The sequence below is a fragment of the Pipistrellus kuhlii genome, unplaced genomic scaffold, assembly GCF_014108245.1.
Source record: "Pipistrellus kuhlii isolate mPipKuh1 unplaced genomic scaffold, mPipKuh1.p scaffold_m20_p_40, whole genome shotgun sequence".
NCBI lineage: Eukaryota > Metazoa > Chordata > Mammalia > Chiroptera > Vespertilionidae > Pipistrellus > Pipistrellus kuhlii.
In genome coordinates this window covers 2777031-2787451 of record NW_023425541.1, presented here as the reverse complement: position 1 = coordinate 2787451, position 10421 = coordinate 2777031, and the positions used below count along the sequence as shown (strand labels likewise).

The following is a 10421-nucleotide window of genomic DNA, read 5'->3' as shown; positions in this document are numbered from 1 at the left end:
ATGTGTGGAAGGAAGCACCCTGCGAATTTTAAAGCACCGCAAACTGGTAAGGATCATCCTCCTTAGTGTGGTCCAGCCCACATACGCCAGGGCTGCTGTCAGTCGTCTCTCTTGACCTTAAGACAGTACTTCCTCAGGCTTCTCGCCACAAGTTGCAGTGACATCAACCATGTCATAAAGAGGTGATCTAGCCCAGCTGGCATGGCTCAGCAGTTGAGCTTTAACCCATGAAACAGGAGGTCACAGTTGGATTCTCGGTCAGGGCAGATGACCAGGTTATGGGCTTGATCCCTAGTAGGGGGCATGCAAGCGGCAGCCGGTCAATGCTTCATCATTGACGTTTCTCTCTCACTCCCTTCCTCCCTCCCTCTGAAGTCAATTAAAAACATATTAAAATATGTGATCTAAGCAGCCATCCTCTCTTCGGAGCTTTAGGGATGACAGCCACCCTGCTCTTCCAGCTGGGACATCCTCTGGGCCCACCACCCCCTCATTTTCTCCCGAGCTGTCAATGCTTTCTGGGTGCACTGGTAACTGGTAGGCCAGCTTTTTCTCACCATATTACTGAGTTTTCTGCTAACTTGGCCCATGTTTTCTCTAACAAACCTCTTTGCTGCAGCAGGCATCTCCAATCTTGTGTACTTTGGGGGAAATGTCAGCATTACACCACCAAGGGCGGTGCTATTTGAAGCAGTATTTGGGGGCCTGGGTGGAGGACTGAGAATATAACTTCCACAAAGGACCTGCTATGGCCACTGGGGTCTAGAACCATCCAGAGGAACACCCGACTCATTCTGCTGAAGATTACTGAGGAGAGAACCTTTTGGCCCCCAGAGAAAGGTTTGAGACACTTTTCCCACTGCTATGGCCCAACCCTTCCTTCCCAACTACACCAAGAAGGTCTCCGAGCCACAGTTCATTGCAACTATCGTTTATTAAAAAATATATGTCTCCTTAGAAGGAACACTGGTAAACCAACTAGTGTCATGCTTACTTTGAATCTTTGCTTTTCTTCCCTGGGAGGGGTAGAGGGTTGAGTATCGTTCAAATTTACATCAGTTTTAACATCAGGGAAACAACACTCCCTGCTCCCCCCTCCTCCTCAGTCATAATCAGCCATCACCACCCTCTCTCTGCCTTTCATCCAGTACAGCCCAAGGAAAGCTGCCGCCCTTTCTTTACCCTCATCTGGGCCCCACACTTTACACTGACCCTCATTATGCTGGTAGGAAAACTGTTACCAGATTTCCTAAATTTGGCTGGTAGCACTCCAAGTGTCTTCAGCATGGTGTCATTTGCACTGCTCATAACACAATGGCCGAGAAACAAGACACTGAGGGGCCAAGCACATTCACTCTCTTCTCCTTGTCATGCCTCCAGCGTGGAGGTGACTGAGGCACAGTGGCTTCAAAGGAGCACGGTGGGGAGGGGCCTGAGCCACACCTGTCACCTGCATTTGTGGTCAAAGAAAAACTTGACCACAATCACTGCCATCTGATTCTGGGAAAGGGCAACGAGGTTTCACGTGTTGCCAGTAAATGAATCTTGGCTCTCCAGCTCAAAGTGACAGCATGATAGTGGGCTTCCTCCTTGAAATAACAGTAAGCTACCAGCTGTGGGTGAGGGGGCCAGGGTAGGGCATATGAAGCAGCTTCAAAAGAAAACCAAATCAAACTTCTCCTGACAAGGCTGGCCAAGGCTGGTGCTGTCCCAGCACAGAACGGGAAGGCAAACGACTCCATCCCTGTCAGGGGCCCCATGGGGGGGCCTCAGCTGAGCCCAGCATGCCCCAGGCAGGTGAGTAAAGGGCCACATTGCAATGCAGAGCACCAGGTCCTACTCTCCCTTCTCACCAGCCCCCACTCCCTGTCCTGCTGATTCGATGGCCCGGTCACCTTCTCTGTCACAAGGCCCCGGCGACTCTACAACATCATGAGCCATTAGAACACTGTCAAACTGGATTCTACGCATTCACTTAAATAGTAAAAGCAAAATTTGGAATAATGAAAAGGCTGACACAGTAGCACAACATGGTTTTGGTTTAACAGCAGCTTAAAAATGAACAAAAAGGAAATCTCTCATGCAGACACATCAGGTGGCAAAAACAATAGGCAATTTCATATGGAGTATCATTAGCCATTCTCTCTCTTTCCATACACAGTGCTGACTGTTACTCAGGGGCAGCAGCTGCTTCCCGGTCAAGTCTCCAGGCCTCCCGGCCCAGGCCAAGCCCTCTCTTGCGGGCCTCCACCTGGTCCCCTGCAGAGAAAATCCCAGCTCTCAAGAGAATGACCAAGTGTGAGGGCCCTTGGTACAGCATTTACTACCACTTTCAATCCCTCCCCAACCAGTTGGGGTATAAGATACCATCTGATTGGAATATGAAAATTAAAGCATTTCTCTAACAGCACAGTACCATTGCTGAAGTTTCCATAGGTTTTCTAGTCCAAAGGTGTGAATATATATATATATATATATATATATATATATATATATATATATATATATATATATTCCAAGTGTATAATATATATAATAATTTCTATATATTTTAGATAAATTATATATATATATATATATATATATATATATATATATATATATATATATCTGTATATAAATAAGGTACTTTCTGTCATCATGATGTCACACCATACGGAACTGCATGCAGCAGTACAGATAGGCAGAGATGCCGGGAGCACCTCATCGCGAGGTGCGCTGAGCTCACGTCAAAGCTGTGCGGCTGTCCAGAGTCTGTCTTTCCATCAGTCCTCCTCTCTTCTCTTCGTGTCTGCTCGATTTTTATGAAAACAATGACTCTGAAGGATTTGCACCTGTGCTAGCGCTTGGGAAAGGTCCATGCAGGAATGGGCACAGTCACATGATGAGTGAGATGGCATCGTCCCCCCAAAATAAACTCAAACAAAACAAAAGTTTAAAAAACAGAACAGGACTAGAAAACTCAATTTTTTTGACATATCTAAAAAAGGGGACAAGAACAGTAGTCATTTGTTCTCCCCGTGGGGTCAGGAATAAAGAGAAAGGAGGGAAGAGGGGCTCGACTTCTTCTGTTCACAAGAGAAAGGATGGAGGGGCTTCTTCAGAGTTTTTCAGGGGATGGGACCCAAATGTAGTGCCCAGACTGGTCCTCAATGATTTGCTTGATTTTGTTATAAATCTCTTCCAGTGAGTCACCCTGTACAATGGCTGAAGTGAAGAGAAAACAGAATTATTACTGTGGTCCACAGCACCCCCAAACCCCAGCAATATGGCCTGTCCCAACAGGTCTACAGCTCAGCCTGGCATGCAGCGACCACATGGCCGTGGGATGGGTGTCACTATGCTGCTGTCTGTGAGCCTAGTGTAGCAAGAGAAACTGGCAGGTGCTCCAAGCCCAGGGCTTGAAGTAAATTTGCTGAGACGTGAGACTAAGTAGCAATGAATAGGAAAATGTATTGCTTACAAACTTTTATTGCACGCCCATGAGATGCCAGACGTTGCAGTTCATGCTGCCCTTGGCCACATGAGGCCAGCAGCTGGCAGTTCTCAAGCAGCCATAAGCAGAAGACTGGGGAAATTCCAGTTATCCGGAGAAAGCTGGAAGCCACAATTTCTGGCTCGAGAAAGTGCTCCTGGAGCCATTACATCTGCTTTTTCAGAGGTCAGCACGGCACAGAGGACACAGATGCTCACCGTAAAGCGAGCTCCAGAACCCAAAAGATGACAGGACAGTTACAGATCCTGTCCTGGTCCATCTAGTAGCGCTCCTGCTAGAGTTTACTCTGCATGAGCCTGCACATACATGTCACTGCACGTGAAAAGGTAAGCAACATGCTACAGACACCCTGCCAACCTCTGAGAAACTGACCTCTGTGGTCACATGCACACACACACTGACAGACAATACCACACCAAGGAATCATCAGCAACAACAAACATTTCTTCAGGGCCTCAAACATGCAAGGCCAAGTCCTGGAAGTGAGGGCAGAGCTGCACAGGACTGTAAGGAGCATCCACTCTAGTTGGTACACGAAGACAAAAAGAACAAAATGATCTAAGGCAGCACTGGTGACAGTGAGTGGCGGATACTATAAACTGGCTAACTGCTCTGGTGAGCTGCAGGGCACGTGAGTACTTCGGAAAGGTATGAGCTCAAAAGCCCTCAGAAACTGTGCGAGGTGAGTAAGCCTCAGGGAGATCTTTCTAGAACAGGCGCTGGCTGGGCCCACATGAGCCGGACTGGTCCTCACCTGTGAAGTACTCTCCGAACTCCTGATCCAGCTTCATGGCTTTGTCATAGATCTTATTTGCTTGTTCGTATGTCTGCCGTCGGTTCATTTCCCTGCCAGTGACAGAAGAAACATGGCGCCGAACTAAATTCCATGTTCTGATCAACACAAAGGATTAGTCCAGGCTCCCTGAACACCTGCTCAGCTGCCCCTGAGAGCAGCACGGCCCGTGGCTCCACTTCTTCCTCAAACTTCCCGGGTCTGAAAAAGCTCCTGAGAGTGCACAGGTGGGCACTCCCACCAGGAGCCCTCAGGGGCCAGAGCTGGGGTGCGGGTCTCCCTTTGTGCTTCCACTGGGGCACCCACTGGCCCAACCAATCAAGTCGTTTTCTGTTTTCTTTCCAGGGCCCTCTCCCAGCCAGGAGTGAGTCTCCGCCTCAGCCAATACTTACATAAGTGCTTCAATGGACTTGGGCTTGATAAAAATGGCAATGGGATAAAGTTGTGCTTGCTGCAGCCTCTTGATAGCATTGCCGGAAACATCTAAGATGCAGTGCTTGCCCTGGAAAAGCAACGACTTGCATCAGCATTCCTGGTCCCTGTCTCAGCCTAACTCCAAGTACTTATCCAGTTAGCAACCCCAACACGCCCCCTGGGGGAGACAGAAGATTCTACCCCAGAGGTACCGAGGCGCCACATTTTCTACTACTACCAAAAAAAGGCCAGGTCCACAGAGGGTCCTATTCAGGTGGGTGACACTATAGAGTGAGTTGCATGGATGAGGCAGGCAGACCCACCACCCAGGGGCTGGGAATATATAGAGTGGGCATGCCTTTGGTCACAGTGCCACATGGTGGGCCCTGTGCCAGGAGGAGGAACATCCAGTGGACCTGTGGCAGGGAGCCTTCTGTGCGCCCTCCGGGTGGTACTTCACTAGCAGGGCCATCTCCTGCCCTTACCCTCTCTGCCACTGCCCGCACTGACTGGATGCTGGTCCCGTAGAGATTATCATTGAATTGGCCTGCCTCGATGAACTTGTTGTCCTGAATGTCCTTCTCCATTTGTTCTCGAGAAACCACGAAGTGGTAGTCCTGCCCATCCACTTCATTCTCACGCCGAGGCCGCGTAGTATCTGAAGGAGAAAAGGGAATGCTGGGCAGCCCACGGAGAATGGCGTGCTCCTCTCTCACCTGGTGCGGAGGCCACTCCAGTGAGATGAGTGGAGAAAGGAGGTGGGAAGAAGTCTTTCTTGCCTACTTCTCCCCTAACCTCAACTCTCACACACAAGGGACTATTTCTTTCAGGTTCAACTGGACCAGAAAGGTGGGGTTTCCAAGACCAAGGCTCGGCAGGGATGCCAAAGGTGATACAGGAGCCAGTGAACATGACGAGCTGTCCACTGGCCACACTGACCCTCTTAGGCTGGGACCAGCGCTTGTCCAATCATTCCTAACCATTGACACTCAACCATTTCCCAAAGGAGCAAGCAGGCCACTCTGATGTCTTAGTCCCCCCAACCCCATCAGCTTTAGGGGAATCTAGTGCCACCTAATCTCTGCTAGGGTATTCAGTGCACCCTTTCTGTACTATAGCAGAGCAACAAATCACAGGGCATCGACACCAATACCCACAGTCTTCCTGGGCTCTTACGTGGCACACAGGATCCAAACTTATGCGGGAACTCTGAGATCAGGTCATCGTTGACTCTGTCCTTCATTGGGCCCAGGATGATCACAGGCCTTGCATAGTGAACTGGAGAGAAAGCGCATGGAGATAGTGAGCGAGGCCCCGACTGGACAGCCTGTTCTACCTGCAAGTCTGCCCAGAACACTGAGGCAGGGCAATGTCCACAGCCATTTGCTGATTTTTAACTACAAAGACATCAAAGAGCATTTACTTTGAGACTCTGAGTCCAAGGCGCCTCCCCTTCCATAAGATTCAGGAGAAATCTCTGCATGGGCACCAGCAGCTGAGCAGGGCTCTTTCAGAGCAGCCCCCGAAGGGACATGACCAGGACCTCCATTTTAGCAGCAGCCACAGCCACTGAAATCTCCCCCTGCCATCCTTGTCAACCCACCCTACCTTTTGGAGGGCACCCTGGCAGCGAGCACAGGGGAGGCAGGGGTGGGCGCACACTGGGAAGCCACCCTGTCTCTCACAAAGGAGGAAGGGGAAGAGGACGAGGCGCCGGGGGCTGCATGTGCCCTCCAGCTCCCCTACACTCTTCCCTGCCAGCATGGCTACCATTGTGTTGGGCCCCATATCTGCCAAGACTGTTTGGAAGGCAAGATTCTCAGAAAACCGCTTACTTTCTTGCCGAGTTACTGGCTCATATGACAAAATAGCATCCTCTTGTCCTTCTGCAACAAAAAAGGAAATGTGTTAGCACTCCTTAATCTGCTTCCCCGTGTCATCTTCCTACAACAATCACCTCACTCCTACGTGTGTCAAAACAACCTGGTCAAGTCGTGCCTGCTCATACCTGCCCCTGGGTCTGTCTGCTTCCCGCTGGCAAAAAAGCACAGGAAGCCCCACCACCCGGAGCAGGAGCTAGAGTCCTTTTGTTCAACAAAACAGAGCTGAACAGAGGCATGACCCAGAAATCATGACGCCTCCAGCAGAAACCACCCCAAGCTTTCAGGAACTGTTCTTAAGGACAGTCACCTGTGCTCAGTTTGCCTTCTTGCTCTGATTAAGAATTACAGGGAAGCTTCAACTAGCCAAGACACACTACTACTATCCCCGTGTCTGCAGGTCTCCAGAGCTGCAGCCTAACTTTGGCCTTTTAAGGGTCTATCTGTTACCCCATTCACTGGAATAAGCACCCAGAAAAATGGCACAAGATTGGGGTAAGGTCCCCAGTGCCCTTTAAGGCCATGCTGAGGCCTATACTCTCCTCACTGCAGAGCTCCATGTATCCTAGTAATGAGCTTTTCCCAAAACAGTTGCCAAGCCACTGGGTGCTGAGTGCCCGGAGGTGCCAAAGCAGCTGGCGGCATTGCCAAGGAATGCAGCGAAGCTTCCACCAAGCCCAGGGTGCCTGCCCACGGGCTTCCTCTGAGCCAGACTCCTGGGCAGATTTTCCAAGGCCTCTAGCCACAACTGCAAGAGGCCAGTGCACACAAAGTTCATAGAGTTTGGCTTGTGGCTTCTCTAGCTTAGTCACAGGATCTCTTAAGGCAAAGGGGACAGTTACTGACCATTGAAGCCACTAAAAGGCAAGGACACCAAGCCTTAACCCAGGAGAGCCGGGTGACATGGCACGGCAATTCAGGACATTACCCCACAGAAGCCATCTTTTTTATTTTTATTTTTATTTTTTGGTCTTCGAGCAAATCTGTAAAATTGGCAGCATCTAAAGCCCACAATGTCCCATGGCAGGGATTTCCTCACTGGCAGCTCACCCTTCCCAGGGCCTCAGGGATGCTTTAAGCGAGGTCCCAAGCAGGATGCTGGCTTAATCCATGGCCTAACGCCCATCCCAGAAGAACAAACTGGCCATAGCATGTCCAGGATCTGAAAGTGCACGTGGCTGAAAGAAGCACTAGCCTCTCAACAGAAATGGCAGCCTTGTGACGCTGGAATGAGGGTGGCTGGGACACATGGTAGAGCAACACAACATGGGGGAGAACGACACACACTTACTGGAGCTGCTTTCGCTGTCACTGGTGTTGGATGTCACTCCCTCTGCAAGCCAACAAGAAAGAGACTCCGATTCAGAACACACCCCTGACAGGTTACACGCGGCACAACACTCTAATGCTCCGGGAGCAAGACACTGAGCAGTCGGCCTAGTCAGGCCACAGGAGACTTGCCACATCCAGGCTACCAACGGGGCGGCACAGCTCCAACCCTGAGCCTGGCTACCTCGTACTAGTCCACAGAGCCTCTAGGTCTGCCAAGTCCCTCCCTCTGCACCACAAGCCCTCCATTCTTTGGCAGCTTCCTCTTCATCTGAATACAAAGAACTGGCAACGGATGCCTTCCAACTCCTATGTCAAAATGTAATATCTCACAAGGCTACCAATAGGAAAGAAAAGGCAGTGATGGTAGCAAAGAAAAGTCCAGGGACCAGGCTGCTCTTAAATTTTCCTCTTAGATAAAGGCCCCAAAATACAGAACTGCATAGTGCTCTTAAACGATAAGGCTAAGCACTGGGCAGGCTGTGGTGCAGACACCAGGCAACAATGTTTTGACCGCTTGGTGGGACCAACAGCTCTCCTGCCACCACTACCTAGAAGGGAGGGTGCGGCCTCAGAGTGAGGAGTGCTCCCCCATCCACCCGACAGACATGGTAAAATACAGACAATGAAGAACACCTGGAGGACAAGACGGCTCTCCTGTCTCAGAGCCTTGGGACCTGCCCACATCCGGGTGTGGGCGAACAGGCACACTCACAGAAGACACAAGGCACAGTCTGGCCCAAACAAAGCCCACCCACCACTTCCCAGACAACAGACGAATGAAGATGAAGAAACATGGACACAACAGACTATGGAGAGAGACATTGCTCATTTCAGCCAAGATGACACTGTTCCAGACCATGATATGCTGTGGCCTCCAGGAAGGACTGGCTGACTCAGCAGCCATGGCTAGTTCCTGAGCAATACTGAGGAAGCTCCTCCAGACTTCTCGCATTTAGGGCTTACAGAGGGAGAGGGTATGCTTGCGGAAGCTGCCTGGCATGGCTGCATGTGTGTGCTCCTCTGGGCACAGTGGGGGCGCTATGGCCCTGCCATCTGTGTCCCTTCATTTTCTACTCTAGGATTATTTTCAGAGAGGAGAGGCCAGTCGGGGTTCTCCCAAGTTAAAGCACTAAATATACGTGGTCCACAAATGCCGCTGAATCCCCCTCCAGCTCAGCCCCTTAAAAATGCTCGGTAGAAAGCCAGCCTGCATCTGTTTGCTGAGTTCCTGGACTAGCTAGGAGACCCCAGATGCACGCTGGGTAAAGGGCTTCACAGCACTCCTGCCCCTAATTAAATCGAGTGAATCAGTTCATTCTCAAGTCCAGTACTTTAGTGCTGGGTCACTGGGAGAAGACTCCAACCAGCAGGCTCACCTCACCTCAACAATAGGCTAGAGATGAGCTGGGTAGTCACCCTGGAAAAGTACTTTTGCCCACCTCACTTATAAGATGGGATGACAAGGGTTGGGCTCCCCACCACTTCAAGGTATAAAAGGAAAACATAGATATGAATGACAGGCTTTTATTAGGGGACCAGGAACCCAGAACAGAAGTATGACATTCACCACCACTTCTACTCTTCCTCCTACTGTGGCATCAGAGTTCTCACAAATGATGCCCTCCCCCTCCCCCTTCATCCTCACCCATACCCACGTCCACTACACCCCCAACCCCAGCATCTCCATTCATGCCCAAAATATGGTGTACATTTGACTTACTCAGGTTCTTTGCTCCATAATAATCGTCACTTAACCCAGGGAAGTCCTGATTTCACAGACAGCAAGGAAAAAGAGAGTGGGGAGAGGGAGGGGGGGAGAGGGAGAGAAAATAGTGGAAAAAAAGACAGGGGAAGGAAGAATACAGAGCCAGGTGAGCATTAGTGACAGAAGTATGAAACACTATGAAGACCTATAGCTATAGCGAGGTTATGAACTTTGCTACAGAAAGAACGTCCCAGTCAAATAAGATACCTGGACTTCATTTGCTGCTCGAAGGACTTGGAGGGGACTATCTCAGGTGGTCTACAGCCTACAGGCCGTCAGGGCAGGTGGCATTCCAAGGCTTGGAGGATATGCCTTAACTAAATTTGTCTTTATAGAGTCAGGTCTCACCTTTGCTCCTGAAATCACCATTTCCCTCTGCAGTGCTGAAGAGCAAACACCCACGTTTGGCGGGTAGGCAGGTAGAATTGTCATCATCCCAATACTGATTCCCTCTGCCCAAAGCCTTCAGGGAAAGCTTTATGCAGTTTGAATGGACTTCAAAGCTGACCCGAGTTGTGTAGAGCATGGGGGTTGAGTTCAGATTTCAGAGATAAGCACTAGGCAGCTTCATCTCTCACCCGACAGGTAAACTACCAATCAGCTGGGCCACTCGACAGTACACCCCTCCAGGCTCAGTGCAGAGGTCCTGGGACTCATCTGGTGAACTGTGGTGACCGTCTCCTACTGCTCACAAGCAGAACCAACTACACCTCGTGCTCTTACTGAGCTCCCTGGGACAGT

General features: G+C 50.3%; 1 protein-coding gene across 6 annotated transcripts in view; it reads right to left on the bottom strand.

Annotated features, from left to right (window-relative positions):
- Positions 1-915: 915 nt before the first annotated feature.
- DLG3 (discs large MAGUK scaffold protein 3) overlaps positions 916-10421 on the bottom strand; it is a 75681-nt gene continuing 66175 nt past the window's right edge. For 3 of the 6 annotated variants that reach the window (XM_036411418.2, XM_036411423.2, XM_036411425.2), the window contains 7 exons: positions 7875-7916; positions 6539-6589; positions 5880-5981; positions 5189-5361; positions 4682-4791; positions 4251-4342; positions 916-3207 (listed from right to left, as the gene is read on the bottom strand). In XM_036411418.2, coding sequence (XP_036267311.1) covers positions 3101-3207; positions 4251-4342; positions 4682-4791; positions 5189-5361; positions 5880-5981; positions 6539-6589; positions 7875-7916 — 677 coding nt within the window. In that variant the 3' untranslated portion in view covers positions 916-3100. Of the gene's footprint in view, positions 3208-4250; positions 4343-4681; positions 4792-5188; positions 5362-5879; positions 5982-6538; positions 6590-7874; positions 7917-9635; positions 9682-10421 lie in introns of all 6 variants that reach the window. The other 3 variants (XM_036411420.2, XM_036411421.2, XM_036411419.2) reach the window with 3 other exon arrangements.